This window comes from Carya illinoinensis, chromosome 3 (genome assembly GCF_018687715.1).
Source record: "Carya illinoinensis cultivar Pawnee chromosome 3, C.illinoinensisPawnee_v1, whole genome shotgun sequence".
NCBI classification, from domain to species: Eukaryota; Viridiplantae; Streptophyta; class Magnoliopsida; order Fagales; family Juglandaceae; genus Carya; species Carya illinoinensis.
Window position 1 is genome coordinate 7,508,667 of NC_056754.1, and position 26,120 is coordinate 7,534,786.

At 36.0% G+C, this 26,120-nt stretch overlaps 2 protein-coding genes across 11 annotated transcripts; both read right to left on the minus strand.

Moving 5' to 3' along the window:
• Positions 1-862: 862 nt before the first annotated feature.
• Positions 863-1,347, minus strand: LOC122302979 (60S ribosomal protein L37a-1-like). The gene has a single exon (XM_043114486.1). It carries the CDS (start codon positions 1,277-1,279, stop codon positions 1,001-1,003), a length of 279 nt encoding a protein of 92 aa, XP_042970420.1. The 5' UTR covers positions 1,280-1,347; the 3' UTR covers positions 863-1,000.
• Positions 1,348-14,835: 13,488 nt separating this feature from the next.
• On the minus strand, positions 14,836-20,866 carry LOC122302978 (uncharacterized ATP-dependent helicase C29A10.10c-like). Of its 10 annotated transcripts, none has more exons than XR_006240572.1 (12): positions 20,468-20,718; positions 20,169-20,230; positions 19,917-20,047; positions 18,528-19,076; positions 17,313-18,413; positions 16,878-17,202; positions 16,492-16,750; positions 16,189-16,402; positions 15,667-16,034; positions 15,379-15,519; positions 15,097-15,198; positions 14,836-15,012 (listed from the first exon to the last, which is right to left on the minus strand). XR_006240572.1 is itself a non-coding variant. In XM_043114484.1 (11 exons), the coding sequence occupies exons 3-11, from the start codon at positions 20,025-20,027 to the stop codon at positions 15,147-15,149; spliced, it is 3,120 nt and encodes a 1,039-aa protein (XP_042970418.1). In that variant the 5' UTR covers positions 20,028-20,047; positions 20,169-20,230; positions 20,756-20,866; the 3' UTR covers positions 14,836-15,146. The 10 variants fall into 10 exon arrangements, 6 of the variants coding, with proteins under 6 accessions (XP_042970418.1, XP_042970414.1, XP_042970417.1 ...); XR_006240571.1 differs by having other exon boundaries at positions 14,836-15,025; XR_006240574.1 differs by having other exon boundaries at positions 15,097-15,171; positions 20,468-20,717.
• Positions 20,867-26,120: the final 5,254 nt, after the last annotated feature.

Here is a 26,120-nt window from a genome sequence, read left to right on the forward strand (position 1 = left end):
TATCTAGGGTCAAAGATAAAAATCATCTCCGACTCCAACTCCAATTGGAGTCGGAGTTCGAGGCTTGGAGTTGGAGCTCCGATTGGAGTGCATGTAGGCTTGCCCTACTCATATTGGGCCTGGCCCCATGGCCAAATATCTAAAGCCCAATTATTGGCCTATCATTGTTTAAAAATATTTTAAAAAATAAAATAATGTAAAAAAATTATTAAAAAAACTAAAATACTGTAAAAAATAAGTTAAAAAGCTAAAATACTGTAAAAAATAAGTTAAAAAGTTTAAATTTAAATACAATAACTAAATCATGTACAATACAAAAATAGGTGATTTAATGTGTGCAAATGATAAATTTAAATTTAAAACTTCAAATTCACAATAAATTTAAACTTACAACACAAAAATATAAATAATGTCATAGTCCCCCGCATTAGTTTTGACAATCCATGCATTTGAGTTGATGACTCGTCAACTCAATACTCAATAGTGATTTCTTGTATGAAGTTATATGGATCAAATGTGCTATTTTTTCTTTAGTCATTTAACTATTGACTTCTAAACCATTAGCCAAGTGGTACATGATAAAATATGACACATTATGAACTCATCTCCACCTTGAACTCTGACAAGTTATGAAAATAATCTGAAATAATTAACAAACAATCGTCATTTAACATGTTATGAAAATTATCTACACATTAGAAACACATTGAAAATGACAAACATTTGTCTAGTCGTGTTTTTTTTTTTTAGGCAAATTGAGATCAACCTCATTTTTATATGTCATGCAATACCAGCCAGATAAAAAAAAAATGCAATTTCTAAATAAATGTGAACCGAATAGCCAGCTGAATCTATGCTTACAGTCTGCTTCGAGGGCATTGATTGAAACAAAAATAAAAACAAAAAAGATACTCCATTTTTGTTTAGTTTAAACATCTCTCAAGAACTACATTTTGATTGATAATGTCAAAATTAAAGACAAAAACTTGTGAATGCAGTTTCAGCTCTCAGTCTGCTCCCTCAGCTTCCTAATGGTGCTCCTAACCGTCATAGCACTGGCAGTATTCAATGTGTATGCACTTCCTGCTTTCACTTTTCCACAATCCTTGCAACCCCAGATTCCCATAGCCTTCCTCTTCACTGCAAACTTCCCACAAAATTCGTAGAAGTATTTGCTATGTTGGCTAACTTCCATCTTCTTATTCTGCTTCCTCAGACTAGCACCATATTGAGTGCCATACTTCCCAACGATATTGGCCTTCTTGGTTCTCTTAGTCATTTTTGGAGAAGCAGAAAACCCTAGGAAACCCACTGAGACTCGAGCGTTCCTCGGTTCCTGAGCGAGTGGCCAATTGTCTAGTCGTGTTTGTGGTTTTAAAAATAAATAAAACATTAAAATTGAATGTCACTCGAGCCACACTCGAGCAAAGGCTTGAGTGAACAATCTGTGTGAAGATAGCTTGAGCCATACTCGAGTAAAGGCTCGAGTGAAGGTTCGAGCAAACAATCTGTGTGATGTTCGCTCGAGCCACAAGTGGACATTGTCTAAAGGTCCCAATTTGATTTTTCTCAAATAAAATCCCAAAAATCTCATGACTAAAATCTTGAAAATAGAAATCCACCAATTCAAACAACAAATCACAACAAAAACCACAAAAACAAATTTCACAAAGAACTTCAACAATTTTTGAACCCTAAATCATTCGATTAACAAACAATTTTTGAACCCTTATAACAAAATATAAGATATAAGGCTTTCAAGAAAGAATGGTAGATGGAGTTCCCTTTACGGTGATTGGTGGCAGTACAGGCAATGAGGAGAGAAGAGAGACGGGGAGAGAAGAGTTGGATAAGGAGAACCAGAGATGAGAGTGAGAGAGAGTTCATGTGCGAGAATAAGTGAGAACGAAATAAAGGGGACCTGCGTTTTGGATCCCCTTATGAATAAAATGATGTCGTTTCGTTTAAATGGAACGATGTTGTTTTAGTTAGACCACATTTGTTTTAAATAGTGTCGGAGTTTGGAGTCGTAGTAGCGACTCTGACTAAAGGAGCTGGAGTAACTCCGGCTCCGACTTCAATTTGAAAACTCTGACTCTGTCTGAGTTGGGACGGAGTCGGAATGGTTAGAGCTTTTGCCCACCCCTAGCTAGAGGCAACTTTTCAAGTCTTTTGTGATACTTGAATCATGGTTTTGGTTCAAATTTGTTGATGTTGTGATTATGAATCTAGTGTATTTAATGTATTTAGGAGCTGATGTTGTGTATTTGTATTCTTTTTATCTAGCTATGAGTTAGGGAGAATCTGGTTGAGTTTGAGGCCATTCATTTTCTATAAATTGATTTATACTTGCTCGGATGACTGTTTTGGGTAAAATAAATTTTTTGTTGTGAATCTGGACTGATGTTTTAGGGTCTGATGTTGTTAATCTGGTTGAGAGAGAGAGAATAACAATTTTCTTTGTTTTGCTTGAGAGAGGGAGAGAGATACAGGTACGGGATGAATATTTTGAGTGAGGCTGGTTCTATTTTCTTCTTCTTAACACGATGATGTGCCGACAAGTTATTGGAAGGTGAAAATCTCCTCTTTACACCTCAACCGGCTCCTAGCCTCTCTATTGGTATTTACCATTCGACCCTAATTAATTTTGTTTCCCGTGACTAAAGTTAAGATACATCACAGAAGGAGTTTTTAAGAGTAATCCTAATCCTAATTACAGTTACAGTCATTTTAAAATAGAGTATGATTTATTAATTAAAAAATTATAATTAATTTTTTTATGTAAATTTTATATTTATTCATTTTTTTAAAAGTGATTACATGTCACTTACATATTTACAATTATAAATATCATTTATTTTTTAATAAAAAATACTCTAAACACAAAGAAATTATACAAAAATAAACTCATAAACTAATATAATTTAATATAATTCGTCAAATTATAAAATTATTTTTATTATAAAATAAATCTAACATATCAATATAATTACATCAATTTATAAGATTCTTTTGTCTTTTTTTTTTTTTAGATATAGCGGTATTTATTTTTAATATTAATAGTGATCTCTCCTCATTAATTTTGTTTGCCTAATTTTGCAGGCCGGCCGAAGACGGAAGACCTCCCAAAAATGCAGGCCAGACATCGTCGCATCAATGGCAGATATACTGTATTATTTTTATTAGCTGTGAAGTTACTGCCATATGACTAACGAGACTGCTGGACTTGCTAATACTTTTCTTTTGTAAAATTTGGTACTTTGAATCTGATGCTAATCTGTTTACATTACTTTCCTAAATGACTTTATCGTTGGTGACTTTGCATCCTCTTTCTACAGTGATTTATGGGTTTTATTCTTTCAATTGATTGTTACACAACTTGGTTTCGGAGAACAATTGCATTCAAGCACTTCGGTAAATTATAGTTTTGAATTCAGAAATTTGAGCCCAATTCGCTTTTTGAGCAAACAATTTAGCCCAAATTGGTTTGGACCAAAGCAAAGCCTCAGTTACCGAGTTCTTGGGATTATTTTTTAAGTAATGTTATTTACATTTATTTTTATGGTTTTTACTAATATAATTAATTATATTAATTTTTTTAATACACAATCAATCATATCGATAAAATGCATAAAAAAATATACTACATAAAATTTTTATTATTTTTTCTGATGCAATCTGTATTTATAGTGATTTCTGTCAATGTGGATTGTGATAGAGCTCGTGTTTTCGGGAATTGCTATTCATAGAATTATTAAGATGAGTTATTTTTTGGTTGGTTCCTGGCCATGTCTATCTAGATTTTAGGTCGTTTCTTAGGCAAGACATTAGGTACCAATGCAGTGTCATAGCTTTAAGACGTTTTCAAAGTTTGAAGTTTGAACTTCATATTTTATATCCTCATCCCGACAATGAAAAGTGGATAAATATATGGAAGATGTGTATACACTTTTTGTTATTCCAAAGTCATGAAGGCTATGTCAGAACAGGTAGGGTGCTTGATTTATGATGACATGCATTCCACTGTTGGAATTAAAATGACTCATCTGCTTCGACACAAATATCTCATGACCATAAATGATGTGCCACTAGGTTATCATTAATTTATGAAAAGATCTACACAATTCTTACTATTTACACAATCTTTACACATCACATTTTTTTAATTATTATTATTATTATTATTTTATTTTATCAAATATTTAATATATGAATAATAAATAGAAAAATTGAATTAATTTAATAAGAATAAACTCAAAAAAATTTAAAAAATTAAAAACAAAAGTAGTGTGTAGAGATTGAGAAGTTGTGTAGGAACCATATTCACTAGAGTTCCACTTTGCTCAGAAATCGATCCATAGAAGCATGATTCCCTAACTCCCATTAGGCGCTACCGATAATTATGACCCTTCTGTGTCTCCTGGTTTTTTGGGCTCTAATTAAACCCTTGACTAAAACTAGCCCAGATTTTACTAAAATGTCAAAACCTGGAATTATAAATCTAAAAATCAGACTAAAAAAGATTCTTTTTCTTTGCTGCGCTCATGCATCAAAAACCCATGCAAGATGATTCAAATGATGCTTTTATTTGTTATGCAAAGAATATGGTAGAAATGTTAGATTATAGATTTAAAAACTGTCAATTATAGAGTTTCTAGTATATCATTGCATTCGTTTTGCTTATTTTTAGCACAAAATAGAGATGGTGCATTTAAAGATGAAGAATGTTAATGACGTGCATTTAGAATTGGTACTTAATATTTGTTTAGAAGCAAGGTACAAGAAAACTAAACATATTGGATTTTGATAATATCAGTTGATGTCTTGTACTTATCAAGTTGCCAATAAATTCTTGTTGCCTTAGTTCAAACTATATTTAGAATTCATTGTCAGCTGTTATATCAACATGGTCGAGTGTACTTCAGTTATGAAAACAGGACTTCTTGTGCATGGATGCTAGAAAATTGGGATAGACTTTTGCACTTGTGTCTTTTTAATAATAAGCTTTTATATTACTTGGAAAAATATTGGGATACATCATGGAAATATTGAGATATCATGATTTTCAATAATTCAACAAATTGAATCATGCAACATGAAAAGAAAATGTTATGATGCCCAAATTTCTATCCTATGCTATCATATGCTTTTTTTATAATTAAAATTTTGGTATAATTAATAGGTGTTGCCAAGTGCACTGGGTGTATAAAAGAGAAAACATGTAGCTAGGAAGAAGATCCTATGCTTTTTTTTTATAAGTAATAAAAAATCTCATTCCCAAGAAATTGGCATAAACCCAAGTACACATGACGTATACAAAGGAAATACTTACTAGTAAAACAGACTGTGGAAAATATCTACCATTACAAAAACTTTAGCCCACAAACTCAAAGTACTAAGAAAAAATCCCTAAGTTCTCCCAATGATCATTCTTTGTTTTCGAAGCATCTCTCATTCCTTTCAAGCCATAGACACCACATGAGATAAGAATGAATCATCTTCCAAACATGAGCAGCATTCTTACTACCCTTCCACCCTACCAAAATCACTTCACAATGAAGAAAGATGTGATTTACATATTCTCCATCTTTCTTGCACATAACACACCAATTAACAATGTACATACCTCTCCTTCTAAGATTTTCAGTTGTCAACAACTTTTCCCAAGGATACCACCCAACAGAAAAAAGCAACATTAGAAGGAACTTTCACTTTTCATATGTTTTCCTAGGGAAATTCAACACTCCTGTGACAAGTTGAAATTCTGTAAAAAGAGGAGTCTAAGAACTTAGAATTTCCTGTAGGAATCCATAGCATGTTGTCCTCCCTACCTAGCATCAACTTTGAACTGTAAAGTCTTTCCAGAAATCCTGAACATCATCAACTTTCCAATCCTTAACATCCCTGATAAAGATAACATTCCACTGCATATTATTGTCAATGCAACATAAAGACTTTCCTATAGCTGCATTTTGATCCTTTGCAATTTTGAAAAGAGAGGGAAAGTCCAGGTTTAGTGAAGAATCCCCACACCACAAGTCATGCCAAAAACGTGTCCTCTTCCCCTCTCCCACCTTCAATCTAATATGATTTGAAACCCCTCCATCATTTTCTAATGAACTTCTATAAACTCACTCCATACACACCACTAGGGCTGTGCAAATTTCCGAGATTTCCGACTCCGCTCCGAATTCCGCTCCGAATTCGACTCCGACGGAGTCGGAGTTCTCGGAATTCGGAGTCGGAGTCGGAGTTACTCCGACTCTCATAGTCGGAGTCGGAATCGGAGTCCGGAGGCCTTGTTGACTCCGAACTCCGACTATTTATACTTTATATATTATATATTGTATTATGAATATTATGTAGTCAGGTAGCTCAATGGTTGAGGCTCGGTTTTGTTTCTCCGGATCCTGTGTTCGAATCCCCTCATGCACCATTACACATTTTGCAACTATTTTTTTTAGGAAAACCTTAAAGTTTAAACGACGCCGTTTTTAATAGGAGAACGTCACCCCTACTTCGATCTCGTCCTCCCAAATTCCCAATCAACCCTCGCTGGAGATCTCGCTTCCGAGCAAAAGCAATGCCAAACACCAGCCGGATGCAAGAAGGAGAGGTCGACGGAAGGAGAGAAAACGACGGAAGGAGAGGTCGACGGAAGGAGAGGTCGACGGAAGGAGAGAAAACGACGTCGTGAGGAAGAGGAAGTGAAGGTAGCGGTCGTCAAGAAGGAGAGGTCGACGGAATCGAAGGATACGACCGGTGATCTTCAAGGGATTTTTGGGACGGTGATCTTCAAGGGATTTTTGGGACGGTGATCTTCGGAAGCCATCGGAATTCCGATCGGAGTTCCTAACTCCGAACTCCGATCGGAGTCGAACTCCGACTCCTCGTCGGAGTCGGAGTCGGAGTGAACTTCCGGTTCCGACTCCAGTCGGAGTCGGAGGTCGGAAATGGCAATTCCGACTCCGTCGGAGTCGGAGCCCAGGCCTACACACCACTAGTATCTTTAGAACACCAACCTCCCCACAAATTACCATATTTTACATCAATAATATTTTTCCAAAAGGCATTAGTGTCCAAGTGGCATCTCTAAAACCATTTTCCAAGTAATGCTCTATTAAACAATCTTAAATTTTTTATCCCCAACCCACCAAAATCAATTGGTTGACAAACTTTCGTCTAGCTAACCAAATGGACCTTTTTTAATCTCCTTTATCACCCCATAAAAAATTTCAAAATAAACTCTCAATTCTTCTTTCAACTCTTGCCGGCAATGGATAAAAAAATAAGAAATAAGCGGGAATGTTAGACAAAGTACTTTTGATTAGAGTTAATCTTCAACCTTTAGATAATTAGATCATTTTCCAACCATCTAACCTCCTTTTCATTTTCTCGATCACCCTATCCCAAATATTAACAGATTTAAAAGACGCCCCTAAACGAAGCCCAAGGTACCTCATAGGAAGTGAGGAAATTCTGCACCCCAGAATATTTGCCAAGTCTAAAATATTCTGAATAGAACCCACAGGAATGACTTCAGATTTCGATAAATTAACTCTTAATGCCGAAATAGCTTCAAAACACAGCAAAAGTGCTCTCAAAACACATAGATTGTCAAAATTAGGCCGACTAAAGATAAAAGTATCATCAATAAATAATAAGTGTGATACATTTAAACTACTTTGAACCTTATTACCCACCGCAAAACTGGATAGAAAATTGTCATCCACGGCCTTCTCAATCGTTCTACTCAAGGCATCCGTAATCACAACAAGAAGAAAGGGGGAGATGAGATCACCATGCCTCAAACCACGTAAGCTACTAAAGAAGCCAACTGGTTCTCCATTCACCAAAATAAAAAATTTTGAAGTCAACACACAATGCTTCATCCATGAATGCCATTTATAGCCAAATCCATATCTCCTCAGCAAATAATTAAGGAAATCCCATCACAAATGATCATAAGCCTTTTCCATGTCTAATTTGATTAAAATACCAGCTTTCTCCATTTTAATTCTACTTTCCAAGCATTTATTAGCAATTAAGATCCTATGCTATCATATGTTAAAAATATTTTATAATATACGAGCTTAGATAATATTTGACTGAAAGAGTTTTACTCTCTCTTCTATACACCCAAGCATTTTCTCTCCGTACACCTATCACTCTGATGATGAAAAGTCATAATTTTTCTTCCTGGTGATATTATGGTGCTTGTAACAGTGAACTTGTGATTAAGTTTAGTGTGTAATGGATCATTCAAAACTGGTGGTTATTGAATCTAAGGCATTTGAGGTATGAAGGGATGGTAGATGAAATAGTGTAAAAGGATATGTTCCATCCGTTTGTTCTCTCTCTTAAACTTTTTCTCTCCGTACATGTGTGAAAAAGTTATCGTTTTTTTTTTTTTTGTTTCGCCGTTGAGGATAGTGGTGGTTAGTTAGTTGTTGTGTCTACATCAATAGTGATTTAGATGGGCCTCGAAAGAGAGCTTGTTATTGAATCAAAACTCTTTGTAGTCGTGAGAGAAGGGGGACTGATATGTATCATTGAAAGAGGTAGGAGATTCAAGCAGGAGCTTTTATTGGGGCTGGGCACTGTAAAATGGCTTGGAAGAACTCTGGAGGATTGTGTGAAAGGTGAAAGGAAGGACTTTTATACGTCAATAAGAGAGGGTTGCCGAAGTATCATAGCTCAACGATATTCAAATAACCACGGTAGATTCTTAGAAGTGGTAGTTTAATGTGATGGTGGCCATCAAAACATTATTCTTATTCTTGAATAGGATGGGGGTAGGGTTGGAGAAGAATGAAGGAGGTGCTATTGGAGGTTATCCAGATGGAAAAAAAACCACGTGGGGTTTGTTGGTGTCGAGCAGAGGAAGCCGTGGAAATAAACAAAGGGGGGTTGGAAATCGTACAAGGAAGCTCTAGCTCTGACAGGAGGTGAAGGAAGGACTGGTAAGGGGTACTCTGACGGTGATGTGCATCGAGCCCCTAGCGGCCACTCTCGGGAGAGAGATTATGGTAGAGATGTGTACTGCATATTGAGGGAGATGCAAGAGCAATTAGGGTACTTGCAGAGGGCAATGGTGAAGGTGGTGAAAAGTGTTGGGGCTAATAATGAAAGGGATGAAACGGTGCGTCCTGGGGGAGGAAACGGTGTGAATAAGGGGCCTTTAAAGGTTTCAAATAGTGGGCTTGGCCAACAAGCTTGTGGGGTCTCAAATGGGTATAAAACAGGTGGGTTGGGCCAATTGACTCATGTGGCCTCGTAACCAAAGGGCCGTTTCTTTAGGCCAAAGATTAAGCCCGACCCGCATATGGCCAAGCAAGAGTGGATGGCTCAGGCAAGCTCAAATTCGAGGCCTTCTCAGCCGTAGATGTCACCACGGTGCTACTTGAGGGTGGTGGACATGCCAGAGACTTCGTCGTGTCAGCATTAGAAGACGCCGACAAAGATGGTGGTTGCGACAGAGGTAGGAGAAGTCATGTACGTCGATAGAGATTGTAGAGGTTCTTCCACTACCACTGCCATGCGTCAGTCTACCTCTGGGGAGAGGACAGAAACCGTTGATGGTTTATGGGGGGAGATGATGGTCCAGCAAGTCTCTCTGAGATGCACAGTGAAGTTGAGGTAGTGGGAATCAGCGAGGAGAACCCTGTTTTGGGTGTTGAAGACTCGGTTAGTGATAATCTCTTCCTCTCAGACGAGGAGAACCCTGTAAGGGAAGTAGGTTTTGTGCTTAGGGATGAGAACTTGGAGGAACAACTAGAGTTCATAATACAGAACTTGATATCTTTGAACTGTTTGTTTCTAGATCAGTTAAGTGTCTCAGATTGGGTGTTTAACATGGTGAAGGATATCTAGGAAATTGTGGGTTTGAAGTGTGAAGGATACGAGGAGCAATTCATGGCATTACTCACTGTCATTGAAGCAGGTCACCAACAACATAAGAAAACTGACTCAAAGAAACAGCGTGAACTCAGGAGATTAACCTGGTCCATGAACTTTGAAGGTAGTACTAGCAAGAAAAGGTTTAAGGGGAAGGGTTTGGCCTATCCCAAATGAAACAAAAAATTGTCTCGTGGAATGTACTTGGATTAAATGAGGCCAGTAAGCGTCTTCAAATAAGAAACTTGCTATAAGGGTGGAAGGTGGACATATGCTGAAAGTAATTACTATAAAAATTGTACGAAGCATATGGAGTTGTGTACATGTGGATTGGGTATATTTGGTAGCTGATGGGGCCTCAGGAGGTGTATTGGTGATGTGGGATCAAAGAGTAGTGGAGAAACGAGAGGAGTTCATTGGGTTATTTACGGTAGCATGCTCTTTTAGGAGTGTGTCAGATGGTTATTTATGGGCCTTTGCAAGCGTTTATGGTCCTAATTCAGATATCGATCATAGATTATTGTAGGATGAACTAGTTGGAGTACATAGTTGGTGGGATTTTCCTTGGTGCATTGGTGGAGATTTTAACATAACAAGATTTCCCAGTGAGTGCTTTGGCAATAGATGAATACGACCAGTAATGTCAGATTTCTCGGAATGCATTTTCGAGTTGAATTTAATGGATTTACCAATGGCAGGGGGTACATGCACGTGGGCGAATAATCAAACATGGTCTCGATTAGATAGATTCTTACTATCCCCAAAGTGGGAAATTCACTGTTCAGAGGTTTGACAGAAGAGATTGCCTCGGCTGTGTTCAGACCATTGGCCTATCATATTGGATTGTGGGAGGATTCAAAGAAGAAGTCGATATTTTGAGTTCGAAAACATGTGGCTGAAATTGAGAGATTTTGTGGATAGGGTCAGACATTGGTGGTCATCCTACCAGATACTCCTAGCTTCACTTTTGCAGGTAAATTGAAAGCTTTAAAACAATATTTGAAGCTTTGGAATCGGTAGTCTTTTGGCGGCATTGAGGAACACAAGGGAAGTAAGTTAAGGGAGATTCATGAGCTAAAAAGGTTGCAAGAGTCCAGGGCTTTAACACAGGAGGAATTAGCCCAAAAGCTAGTGCTGATTGCAGATCTTGAGAGGATCATTCTACTAGAAGAGATTTCATGGCGGCAAAAGTCTAGAGCATGATAGTTGAAGGAAGGAGACCAAAGCACTAAGTTTTTTCATAGGGTAGCCAACTCTCACAGGAGATCCAATAATATTGAGATGCTGAAAATTGATGGGGCTAATTATATGGATGAGCATGTGATTAATAATTATGTAGTTGGTTTTTTCGAACAGTTACTAATTGAGCAAGAGGGTTGGCAGCCTAAGCCTAATGGTTTGATTTTTGATTCTATTGGGCCTATGGATGGTATCCATTTGGAGCGGCCTTTTAAGGAGGCTGAGGTTTTCAATGTGGTGAGGAAAATGGTTAAAGATAAGGCTCCGTGTCTTAATGAGTTTTCTATATGTTTCTTTCAAACATGCTGGGTTGTTTTAAAGGTTGACCTCATGAAGGTGTTCCAGGAATTTCATTCGGTTGGAAAATTTGAGAAAAGCCTAAACGCTACTTTTCTTGCTTTGATATCGAAAAAGGTTGGGGTTGCGGAGGTCAGGGAATTCCAATCCATTAGTCTGGTAAATGGGGTATACAAGATTATTTCTAATGTACTTGCGAATCGCCTTAGTGAGGTTGTGGGAAAGATAATCTCAAAGCCCCAAAATACTTTTGTAAAAGAGAGACAGATTGTAGACACAGTTCTCATTGCAATAAATGTCTGGATAGTAGATTGAAAGCTATCATGATAGGGGTTATTTGTAAGTTAGACATGGAGAATGCGTATGACCATATTAATTGGGATTTCCTTCTCGACCTTCTTGAGAGATGTGGCTTTGGAGAGAAATGACAATCTTGGATCTGTTAGTGTATATGTACGGTGAAATTCTCAATTCCGATAAATGGAAGTCCAACAGGTTTTTTCAATAGCACACGAGGTCTAAGACAAAGAGATCTGTTGTCCCCTTTACTCTTTGTTATTATGATAGAGGCTTTGAGCAACATGACCTTAGCCCTAGTCGCCAATAGGCAAGTGATTGGTTACTCGATTGGAATCCTGAGAGGGGGATTAACTAATATTTCTAATTTATTATTTGCAAATGACACTCTAATCTTTTGTGAGGATGACCATAATCAGGTTCGAGTATTGAAGGCTCTCCTACTTTGTTTTGAAGCAACTTTAGGGTTGAAAGTGAATTTGGACAAATCAAAGATGGTGCCTATTGGAGGGGTACAACATCTCAGACAGTTGGCTAATACTCTGGGGTGTAAGATTGCCACACTCCCTATGACATATATTGGCCTTCCGTTGGGAGCTGCCTCAAGAGTGGCTTCTATGTGAGATACAATGATTGAGAAAGTAGAGCCTCATTTAGCAGGCTAGAAAAGAATGTACTTTGTCAAAAGGAGGTAGGATTACCCTGATAAGGAATACATTATCTAACCTACCGACATATTTATTGTCTTTGTTCCCTATTTCAGCAAGCGTGGAGCTCTGTATTGAGAAACTATAGCGAGATTTCTTGTGGGGTAGAATAGGCGAGGAATTTAAAGTACACCTAGTCATGTGTGAGAAGGTTTGTAGTCCTTTCTCTAATGGTTTGGCATTAGAAATATGAGAATTTTTAATTGAGCGTTACTTGGAAAATGGCTATGGAGATTTCATAAAGAATCAGAAGCTCTATAGAAGTGAGTGATTGAGAGCAAATATGGTGGTTTATGGGGGTTTGGTGTACGAGCGATGTGGGAGGGGTTTATGGAGTGGAATTGTAGAAATATATAAGAAGAGGTTGGGGGGTCTTCTATTGGCACTTGAGATTTTTCTTAGGAGATGGGGCTAGGATCAAATTCTAGCATGATTCTTGGTGTGGTAATGATGCTCTAAAGGAATTATTTCATGAACTCTTCAGGGTCGCAGATGCTAAGGATGCTTCAGTGGCGGATGTCATGCTGATAGCAGGGGAACACATCTAGTGGAACATCAATTTTAGCTAGGCGGCAAACAATTGGGAAATGGATAGCTTTACAACCTTTTTCAGTCTTTTGTCCTCTCTCAAATCGAACGACTAGTATGTCGATTTATTGTGGTGGATACCTACAGGTAAAGATGTGTTCTCTGTTCGCTCATTCTATAAGTTCCTTTCACATGAGCTCCCTATTCAGTTTGCTTGGAAAAGAATTTGGAGACATAAGGCGCCCCACAAATCAGCTTTTTTTGTATGGACTGCTTCCTTGGGTAAGATCCTCACAACGGATAATTTGAGGAAATGAAGGGTGATCATCGCTAATTGGTGTTGCAAGTGTTTGAATGGGGGTGAATCGGTGGACCATCTTCTACTACATTGCGACGTGGCTAGAGGGTTATAGAATGAGGTATTTAGTAGACTAGACTTAGAATGAGTTATGCCTGAGACAGTAGTGACGGTTTTGGCTATCTGGACAGATCTAAGAGGCAATCAACAGATCAAAGCTATATGGAGGATGATTCCTATATGCATCATGTGGTGTGTATGGTAGGAGCGCAATGATCAGACATTCGAGGACAAAGAGAGATCGAATGAGGAACTTATAACTTTCTTTTTTATAACTCTTTGTACTTGGGCCACTGCCGTTACTTTTAATGGCCAAGATTTTCATGATTTCCTTGTATCTATGTTCCCCACGTAGTTAGGGCATTCTTTGTACTTCACATGCCTTTGCCTATTCTTTTATTAATACACTTTGATTACTTATCATAAAAAAAAGGTCTGAAGGGATGGTAGATATGGTGCTCATAACCGAGAGAGGTTGGAAAGTGGTGAAAGAGATGAGATTGGGGTTAGGCATGGCAGGCTGGTTCAGTAAAGCCCTGGAGGACTGCTTGAAGGCTAGGAGGAAGGAGTTTTATATTGCTCATAGGGAAGGAGATAGGGGCTACATTGTGCAGTGACATTCTAACTCTCGAGACTGTTTTTAATTTTTGGCGTTAATGGAATATGGTGGGGTTGGTTATCAGAAATTTATATTTATACCAGAGGATAGAGATGGAAGGGGATGGAGGAAGTTGGTAGAGGTTTTGAGGGAAGTTGGTATCGCAGCTGTGCAAGTGGTCCTGCGTTTCTGCCACCACAAACGACAACTCCTACTCAATATCAACCACTCTCTCTTAAACTAGCCTCTGAAAATTGGCTATTGAAATTTTATCATGTTCCATTGATTTGTTGCCTTTTGAGATTGGCGTTTTGTACGAGTGTATAATATTCAAGGAGATGCTTTTTGTAATAAAGGTTCGTATAGACCCCATGATTATTGTTGGGAACTTACACGTGCACTGTTATGTAAACTGTCAACAAGTAGTCAAACGCACGGCGACTCCTTATTTCAAATACTTTTATAACATATATAGAAGTTCGATTCGGTCGTTTTTTCAGTTCGTATCGACTGGCTTAAACCCATACCCAGGATTAGTTGGAACATTGTTTCGAGAGACCAGGTGCCAATAAAAAGAATAGTACTAGTAGTAGTAATAATATTAATAATAATATTAATGATGATAAAATAGTAACAATAATACCAACAAAAATTTTAGGAATAATAATAGTTTGTTTAATAAATGAGTTCAAAATTAAGAAAGGTGGAACTATTGTCTCTAATTAGGCTTGCAAACAAGGTTGTCATGGCTCATAAAATTTGCAAAAAGGTTCTTAAAAATACTTCAAAATCTGAGGTAGAGGGTTTTCTTGTCTGTAAATTCAGTTTAAAGCTGAGTCTGACCTCATTCAAATATATCTCAACGGCTGCAGATTCCTCAGTCTGCTAATTCGAATGGAGCTAAAGAGGTACACTAGCCACTAAATGATTGCCTTGTTTAAACATAAACCAGCACTCCATATTGTCTACAACAGCCACATTACAACACTTCATACTATTCAATACAGATGTTGTAGAAAATAAATAAATAAATAAATACACACAACTGCCTGCTATAAATGGTTGACTTCTACTGTCCATAGCATTTCTCCCTGATGGTTGCATCTGTCAAACTATAGTTACTGAGATGGCTCGAAAATACATGCAAAATCCAAATTCATTCTCTACAATCTTACCTCCTCTGTCCCTGTGCCGACCTTAGCACTTATTCTTCGAATCAGCATCTTCAGATTTGAGGCTTGGAAGATGATCTGACATTCATTTGCTTCACAGTCAATCTTTTGAAGGATCCATAACGAATCAAAGCAAAGAAACAGATTATAATTAAAAATTCATTCATTTTTCCTATATTTTACAAATTTCCTCGGTCACTGAATTGAGCAAAGTGCCAGAAAAGATCTATGCATGAAACAATGCCAGCCAGAGACTTGAAACTTCTGTAGCTGTGTTTCACTCACCTGAAAGTTGCAGATGATGTTTCTGGCTCATCCCTTATGCTGAGTGCCGATAATGGTTTTGAGAGGTAGCACAAAGCATCAGTTTCATCATCACAAGTACTACTTGGGTCAACTGGCCATTTCATTGGAACAACCAAACTCCTGTAGAAGTGATGAAGGGTGGGATCAGATTCAGCACAAGTAATTGCTTGATTCGAGTTCTATGTTTAACTAACAAATTAATTAAAAGAAATTAGGATTAAAAAAATTAGTTCATATTGTTAGAAGAAATTACAGATACATTCATACCCCTCAACAGATCTGTGTTTGCACTTTTGCATCTTGTCCACTGTGTAACTTTCAAATAAGATGTCAAGATGCTTTGCAAGTTTTGTTACATCAGAAAGTGGCACAACATCCCAAACCTTCATAACCTGAATGTAGTTTTCATCCTCCTTGAGTATATCTACAGTCCAGACCAGATAGTTTTTTTCGTCCTTGACGTTGTAAATTTCCAATAGTTGAGAAGAAATCCCATCGAGGACAATGAGGCCTCTCTCCTCTTGAGGCCGACGCCAACCACTTGCAAGCTTTGCCAACATAGAAAACACATCCTGACGTATCTCTGCATCGCTTATTCTTTCTATGGATCTTCCAAAATCATTGTTGAAGGAAATCTGTATTTCAATTAAGGTAATAGTTAGCTGCAATATCTTTTGAGGAACTAGAAACCTCATCATATTGTGTTTAGATTTCAGGAACTATTAAAAAGTCATAAATCTAGTTCACAATGTTAAGAGGCATTAGAACAGCTTAAGACATTGTATGTACCTTCCATCTGGCTTCTCTGAAGAGCAGAGAGTCGTTACTGAGTAAAACATCAGGCTGGTGCTCCACCAAGGCAGCTATAATAGCCTGAGACAAGCTCTTGTCCTCGTCTGCATTGTGGAAACACTCCCGTTCCTTGGCATCAAGGACCAGTTTCTTCCAGATAGAGTTACTGTTGAGTAAAGTAACCCCATTTCCCAGTATCCAAAGGCAATACCTACAGAATGAAATCATTTCTTTTGGTTTGCTTAAATACCCAAAAAATTTTAGTTTCAACAGAGTCTGGTATATACAAGTAGTACGTACCTTGCACGAGTCAGTGCCACGTTTGCTCTTTTTCGGTTGGAAAGAAAACCTATAGCTCCATTCCCATTACATCTTACAGTAGAGATAATCACCAAATCTCGCTCACCTCCTTGGAATCCATCGACAGAGCGAACATCGACAGAGAAGCCCTCATCAGAATATGTTGAGTATTTGTTGAGTTTCTCTTCAATCGCATGAACTTGAGCCTTATATGGTGATATGACTCCTATACTAACCTCGTTCTTTGTGTGAACATATTCTGTGGAGGAAAAGAAAGGAAAAGATGAAGGAATTCATATACATTTGTCTATGAACTTTTCTACGAGCGATAAAATTCTTATTATTTTTTTGGGGATAAGAATCGATTAATAAGAACAAAAACATACGTTTAAAAAGATTGGAAACGATCTCGGAGACAACGGCAGCCTCAACCATATTCTTGTAGCTGAAACCACCACCATGCTCCTCCTTTCCTTGAGCTATACTTATAAAAGCGTAGGAGCCGTACATGTTGCCCTGAAAGAAGCGTTTTTCGTAGCAACTTTGTTGAACAGTTGGACCATCTGAAATCTGGTTGTCATAGAACTCCCTGTTTGGAAATAAGCTGATTGATGGATGCATCCTGTACTGGACATCAATAAGGTGCCTATGCTGACCCAACATGGACAGTCTTTCGAATAAACTCCTTCCAAATTCAGCCTTCTCGGATATCTAAAGTGTGCACGTTCAAACTATGCTAAGCAAAGTGCATGGTAGATTTTCATAGGTTGCAGAGATGCAGGAACTAAGGACCAAAAAGAAAGAAAGAAAGAAATAAAAACCTTGCTTTTAACCATGGCAGTGAGTTGGCTCGCATCCCCTATGAGAATTGCATGGCGCAGACCAGATAGTTGTAAAGGAATAGCTGATTCACATTCCTTAAGTTGGGCAGCTTCATCGATGACTAAATATTCAAATGGTGACATTCCTTCTGTGTGTAATTTAGCAGAGCTTGATGCGGTACAGAACACTAGACACGCATTTTTTAAGCACATGTTTTTTATGTCATAATTTTCTGTTAAATTTGGAGGAGAAAACGTCAGAGAAAGAGATCTCAGTAAGCACAGACACTGCTTGCTTTTGTCAGAATTGAGAACTTGTGTTAACGCTTCATTGGCCACATCGACTCTGCCTAGCGAAACTTCAAGAGATTCCAGCAGTTTCAGAGCTTTAATCATGTTCTTCACTACCTGTAACTGTATCATAGAAGTGGGCAAGTGAGTATACAAATCCTCCATAAAAGACATCAGTGGCTTGCAAATGGAACTAAATTTCTTCCTAAAGAACTCCTTAAATGTCATAGGAGCAGCAGCATCATCATCCTCATCTGTTTCCTCCTTTATTTTTGCCTTGTATATATTATACTCAAATTCAGGGTTGTTGAGCAAAGATATCATTGATTCTAAGCAATATTTCCATCCAGTCGATGGAACAAAGCACTTCCCAAGCACATATGCACGATGGTCAAGAAACACGTCAAGAAGATCATCGTTGTGATCGTCAATCTTCATTCGCTTACGATTCCCAAACAAAACTATATCCCCAAGCCCATACGTGTCATACTCCAGCGTCTCCCCAACCGAACTCCGAAGCCGTGTTGTCACTTCCACAACAGCAATGTTTGTTGGAGCACATGTCAATGTCCTGCACTTCATTTTAAGGAGGGCAAGAAGTAAACAAACAGCAGACTTTGTTTTCCCGGTACCTGGAGGGCCCCATATCAGTTTGACAGTGTTCTGATGACAGCAGTCCCTCATATGAACACTACTTAGAACGGCTGCTTTTTGAGAATCATTTAGATTATAAGAATAGATTAGGTCCCCTATGCAAGAAGGAACAGAAATGCGTTTTCCCATAGAAAAGCATGTAGTGCAATTTTCATCCTGTAAGGAATAAACAACGGACAATCTTAACGGAGAAGCTCATTAATTTTTCCAAAAGGGTCAAGATGTAAGATGTGTATGACATTGAAGAACAAAAAGATTTATATTTCTTACAGCTGAATTGGCAGCTTGTAGCACTTGCTTAATAATGTTTGTGTTTCCTCCTTCCAGCTCCAGGTGCAGTGCTTTCCATGTACGAACATTTGTAACCATGTTCGTAAGATAAACTGCAAAAAGTTTGTCTCTCTTCTTCTTTCGAAAGTCTACTTTAGTAAAGATGATGGTCTTTGATGCCAGTATCGAAATCTTATGATCTCTTGCGCCATGAACATAAGCAATAAGATAGAATGATCTGGGCCTGTTCAAATCATCAGTGCGCTCTGGTCTAACATCTGTCAAGGCAATAAGGTCACCAAACTCAGGTTCATATTTTCCAACATCATTCTCAGTATCGGCTGCCCTCTTCAATGAAATCTTATAAAAAAAGTCCTTGGGAGATTTGAATTCTTTTGCCATTTCAACAGAATCTATTTCACGAATAGGTGCTTGAGACAGTGCTGTCATGTTGGAAAACAAATCAGCATGCGTTTCCTCAAGTAATGGAGGAATGAATGACTTCATGTAATCAGCCACGGACGAGAATGTCTCTGGGATCCTAGTGACCTGTCAGGGAATGATATCACAGAGTGAAAATGTCACGAATATTCATGGGACAGGATCTACAAATGCTTGTGAGCAACATGCAGAACATTGGAAGGAAGGTAACAACGCACATGTGAATACATAATTTGATTGATAAATAGCTAAAGCACTTAAATTCCTAGTTAATTTCTTGCCAATCTTATGTCAAATCTCAAGAATGCAGGAGGAAAATCACAATAAGGAAACCCTCTGCCGTGGCAAAACAGGGACACAGTACTTCAACCGAACAATAGAATCAACTAATTAATATTTGAAAAAGAGAAAAAAGATACTCGTGGAAAAATCATCTTTTCTATGAGCATCATTCATTTCTAACAGTACCATGGTAAATCAAGAAATATTTGATGGAGGACTGACAAATCCATGATGATGCTCTAGTGGTTCTATAAAATATTAACTTCGAGGAGTTCTGGTCATTTCACATATTAATCTGATTTTTAAATAAATGGCTCATATTTTGCACTAAATACAGATAAGATGAAGAAGATCTTTACATGCAATTCGGAGAATATGATACGTATACATGGAATATTTTTACCTGCTTTCCAACAGGTATTGCTTAAATCTAGAATGTGCAGGAAATCATCCTATTCCCCATCTAATTTTAAAGAGCAAAGCTAAGCCTAGCTAGAACCCCCTTCTGATGCTTGTGAATGGGTTATACGATCGATCACCTTTAGTCCTTAATTACTATCCTTTGCCATAACTTCGATTAATAATATGGCCACACTTATAAATTATACAAACTCCATTAAGATGTATGATAACTACTTATATTCATGAAAAACAAAAACCACAAACCTTGTTTGTGTAAAGATCTTTATTGAGAACATCGCTGAGAGACCATGAGAACACCATGTCTATGAAGCTCCTGCCAGCAAGTTCTTCCTTCTTGGCATTCGTTCTCTCCATTTCTTAATTCTTGGAGACTTCTGTATTTATAGCCGGCAAAGTTGCTAGTTCTCATTAGCAGATATTTATATGCATGCATGCCCATATATATATTAAAGCTTTCTTTTTTATATAGGCGAGAGACAGAGAGAACTTACGTACCTCTGAAGGAAATAGGTAGGCTGAAAAGAGTTACACAGTCGACTTGTTCGTTCGATGCTCAACTATCAAAAAACCAATGTATCCTTCATAAATATCGTCAAAATTAGCAGCATGTACAATCAAATGCGTTTTTAAAATTCAATCCTCGGATCGATCGATAGACCGAAAGAAGACGTTGACTGCAAGAAAACTACTAAACGAATTAATACTAGACCATGATATATATACATATCACAGTATGCACCGTTTAACAGCCTTTTCCATCCGTACGACTGACATTCACAACTGGTAATAATTACCTGGTTATTGTAGACAGTTACCTTCCAAACAATCAATATTTCCTTTCTACTTATACATGGGACGATGAGCATTAATGGAATCAAATGACGACAAGTCTAAAAGAACAAGAAAGGGAAAGCCGGTACCAGTCATGAAAACCCTCAAGGATGTCACTAAAAAGACAAAGATATATAGATCGAGTAAACTTAGTGTTTAAGTAAGAAGAAGATGGATGAACAAACAGTAGAGATTCTTAAACCTGGGTTTAAGTTTTTCAAGGTTTGGGGATTAATTCGGCGGACTCTTACCGGCCACTTTCTACTTTGAGTTTTATACTTTATCTTGGAAATGGAAAGGACACAGCCCGTACATGAAAGCATGCATTTGGGTGAGACCAACAGCCGCCTGTTGATCTTCTCTCTCTCTGATCTCTTCCTCTGAATAATATCTTGTACCCATATTATTATATATAATGTAATATTACTTGATTTTGCTTAACTCCCAGCGCTTCTATTTAATTTTCATCAAAAGTAATTAACTAACTAAAGGATGTGTCACTGTTCACATTGAGCGCGAGCGAATATAATTATATCAGATCTAGGGACAGAGCAGAGATCAGCTAGTGTTGGGTACGAACTAGCTACTGCATGCAAAAGCATTCGCAAAAAGAAGCATCAACTACGTATAAATACGTACTGCATCTAAAAGCATTCGCAAAGAGAAACATCAACTACGCAAAAAGAAGCATCGACGAATGAACGTGTGGTTGTTTTACACTCTTCAAGTTTTGCATGAATATGTACGCGAACGTCTTGGATCCCCCGTGCATGCAGCACCAAACGAAACATAAAATACAAAGGCATATTTTATCTTAGGTCAGCAATTAGTAATTTTGACGTCAGACCTCTCAATTTATTTATTATTGGTCTGAAAAATATATGATTATTTCTAGAATTAAAAAACATATGTGACAATTTTCTAAAAACTTATACATATGGAATTGAAGAACAAGTAATTAATTAAAACTTTATACACTTTTGAGAAGCGGACATATATAAATCATAACAAAAATTCTATTTACAGTTATTTTTATATATTTTTTTGCATACTCAAATAGTAATGTGATTGACTGTATCATTTTTTTAATATAAAATAATTATTTTGTTCAATCACATCAATAAAATAGATAAAAAAATATACAAAAATAACTATATATAAAAAAATTCATCTCATACTGCATGTCGATCCCAAAATAAGATAATAAGTATCTAATATTATAAATATTAAACTTCAAGTAATTCCGAGCATCGAGTGATCTTTACCTACACACTCAAACACACACATATTAACATATATATATATATATATATATATATATTAATTTACATGCTTTGTTTTGTCGATAACCCGTCGCCTTTGTAAGACTTTGAGTACATATACATCCGGCCGATTCACAGTATTATTTGCTTAACTTTTAATTCCTAATAACCCTCTAATTAATGTTTCATTATTATTGCTGATCACTTTTCTTGGTGAAATAGTTTCTTTCCTTTTTTCGACCCTCAAATTAAATATTAATTAATGGTGCTTCCAAATATCATTTTCCTTTTAATCTCAAATATATTTACAGCTGCAGGAAGGAGTAATGTTTTAGTGGATAACCTAGCTAGCTAGCTTGTCTCCTTTTTTGCCTGACCAACACGATTATAAGTTTCTCTCCATCTCTAATTCAATTGTCTAAATTAAACATGATATACTTGGTTAATTTGCATGCTTTGGATCATGCAACTGATCTTAGATTTTAACGTTGACTCTATTTTTTTTTTTTTTTTAACGGACTCCAATTTGAAATCTTTTATTATTAATTTTCTCTTTTCATGATTTTTTTTTAAGAGCTTGGTTTTGAAATTTTAGTTGTAGAAAAATACGAGCACGACTCTTAAATAAATCTATTAAATGTGTCAACTCATATGTTTTATTTTATTTTTTTTAATAATTAAGAAAGTGATTAATATCTCGTTAATTACTTTGCTTAACAATCTTGGATGGAAGACCGACGCATGCAGAACGTACCGAACAAGTCTTATTTTCCTTTGTCACCTTTTCTTTTGTTTCGGCCTTTTCTCTGTCTATGATTCTTTATCTTTCGATGTTCGATTGGCTTCTCAGCTTTAACCGTAACTTTCACTTTTCTAAAGCTATAAAGTGAAAGGCGTTTAGTGCCAGCCCATTAGTTGAAAAAATATACACATGAAATGCTCTATTAAGGAGCCCGCAAAACCAACCACTTCAATTACGCCTCGTACGTTTACTTATATAAATTAAATTATTTTATTTCATCTCATCTTATATAATTATTATAATTTTTTTAAATTAATATATAAAATATAATATATAATTTAATTTTATCAAATTTTAAAATAAAAATTATATTATAATAATATTTAATTTAATTTTTAACTTTTATTTCACCTTATTTATGTAACTAAATGAAACTTTAAATATACTCCATGCATTTTGGTCAGGTTATTAAATTCGTTGTATGTGATTTCTTTTATATATATATAGAAATGCTTCTATGTCGCTTCAGTAATATTGCGTAGTTTGTCTCATTGTGCCATATTGCTTATTTAAAAAATAAAAAATACATTTAAAATAGGAAAATTCTATTTATTATATTACTATCCTACTTTCATCTTATTAAATAAAATGTAACATATTTATTATTATTAAATGATAATTTATTGCATATTTATTTATTATTTAATAGTGATGAATGTACCATATCTTATTTAATAAAATAAAAATAAAATAAAAATATGGTTTATAGTATTACTTTTTAAAATACAATAATTTCTAAAAATACAAATAGAGGAATACTGAAACCTTAAGTTCCCTTTATCTCTTTTATACTTATATTTTTAATTTTTTGATAAATCTCATGGCATCACGTGATGGTGATAGTGATACTTCCACATCAATGGGGCAAAATGACTAATGTAACTGAGACGACGTAGTAGTATTTCACATATATAATTTTCGCCCTTTGTAATCTTCTATTATTAATTTTCTTATTTCATTTTCTTTAAAACTTTGGTTTTGGAATTTTAATTATAATCTCATCCTTCCTTCATATATGGCATTTTTTAGTTAATTATAAGTGAGAGTTATCAATAAAATTGGATTACCGTCCTAACTTCCTTATAAAAAATAAAGAATTACACACGGTAGGGCCCACACTAAGTTTTATTTTAAATGAAATAAATTTAATTATTTTTACTCTTTACTTTTGATGTTTATCTTTATTTTATTTATATGAAATGGTACTCTTTTACACATGGACATAGCCAAACATAACTTATAACTAAAATTTTTACAAGCAATGCTAGATACAGATGTTTTAGGTATGCAAGTTTTGTACACTTTATTTATAAAAAATCAAATCTATCATGAAAAAGTTAATTTTTTTATATGAGTGCCAAAATTTTCATATGTTTTCTCAGAAAGAGACACATGCGAACACACTTTAAAATTCTATAAATCATTTTCAATTTTTATATGGGTATGAATATAAACAATATTCTATGATGCAATTTTTAGAACTAAAAGTCATTGAAAAATGCATAAATTCAAAGCACTATCTCAGTATGAGACTAACTTCAAACCGATTGTGGCGTAAATAGGAGATAATTTACACCCTCCAATAACTGGTTGACACATCATTGTTATAAGGAGGAGAAAATAGAACCAGCCTCACTCAAACAATCACTCATGTACGTGCAATCCTTTTTCTCCCATCTCTCCTTTCAAGCTGAACAAAGAAAATTGGTCCTCTCTCTTTCCACAAGCCGTATCACTCAGTCTCTCTCTCCTTAAACCCATCTAAAACTCTCGTGTTCCTTCAAATTGTTTCTTCTCGACAGTTATGGATAATAAAATCTAATTTGCATAGCTCAATGATGGATCAAATGTGTCAATTAGAACTTTATATATCTAGTCTGATTTAATGCAATTTAGTTCTTCCATTACTTTCACTATCGGATGGGGATGTAAAACAGCTAGTCTCTGTTCACTTGTTAATTTGAAATGAATTTTGTTTCTTTTTTATCGTGGTTTCAGATTTGAAATATAATGGCTAGAGATAGGGGTGGGCTCCGACTCCAACGAAGTCGAAATGACCACCTTTGACCTCCAACTTCGACTAAGGTCGAAGGTAAAAAATAATCTCCTACTCCAACTTTGATTGGAGTCAGAGCTGCGTTTGGAGTGCATGTGGGCTTGCCCTGCTCAGATTGGACTTGGGCCAATGGCCCAGTATCCAACTCCCAATTATTGGTCCATCCTTCTTTAAAAATATATTTAAAAAAAAAACAAAATAATATAAAAAAATTATTAAAAAATCTAAAATACTGTAAAAAATAAGTTAAAAAGCTAAAATTTAAATACAATGATTAAATCATGTACAATACAAAAATAGATAATCTATTTGTGTGCAAATGATAAATTTAAATTTAAAACTATAAATTTGCAATAAATTTAAACTTACAACACCAAAATATAAATAATGTCATAGATTTGATTCAAATAGCCATAGTCCCCCGCATCAGTCCTGACAATTCATGCATTTGAGTCGATGACTCGTCGACTCGATACTCGATAGTGATTTCCTGCATGAAGTTATATTGATCAGATGCACTATTTTTTCTTTAGTCATTTAACTATAGACTTCTAAACAATCAACCAAGTGTTACATGACATAAAATAGGACACATTATGAACTCACCTCCAAATATAACTTTGACAAGTTATGAAAAATAGTATGAAACAATTAAGAAACAACCATCTTTTAACATGTTATGAAAATTATTTACACATTAGAAACACATTGAAAATAACAAAAACATGTGTCTAGTCGTGGCTGTGGTTTTAAAAATAAATAAAACATTAAAATTGAATGTCCACATGAGCTACACTCGAGCAGAGGCTCAAACAAACAATTTGTGTGAAGATCGCTCGAGCCACACTAGAGCAAACAAACTATTTAATGTTTGCTCGAGCCACACTCGAGTGAATATCAAGCAGACATTATCTAAAGGGCACTATCTAATTTTTCTCAAATAAAATCCCACAAATCTCATGACTAAAACCCTAAAAATAGAAATCCCCCATTCAAACAATAAATCAACAACAAAAACAACAAATTTCATAAACAACTTTAATAATTTTCGAACCCTAAATCATTCAATTAACAAAAAATTAAAACCCTTCTAACAAAATATATGTTGCCCAAATGACTAACAAAGGAGGGGAGTGAATTGAGTTGTATTAAAAAAATAACAATTATAAATCAAATATAAAATATAAAATATAAACAAAATATGAAATAACAATAAATATAAAGAGTAAGGGTAAGATAGAAGCAAACTCAGTAGTTAACGAGGTTCGGCCCCACTGCCTACGTCCTCGCCTCAAGCTACCCCTTGAAGATTCCCAAATTCACAATTCAACCTCCTTCAGGTGGAGATAGAAACCTATTACACCTTTGAACAACACTGCTACAAAGGATTCGTGTAGAACACCCTCTACACTTACAATCACCTTACACGTGGTGATTCAACTATTCCCCGTGTAGAATACTTTCTACACGCACAAGGGTTATACATACCCTTTTTC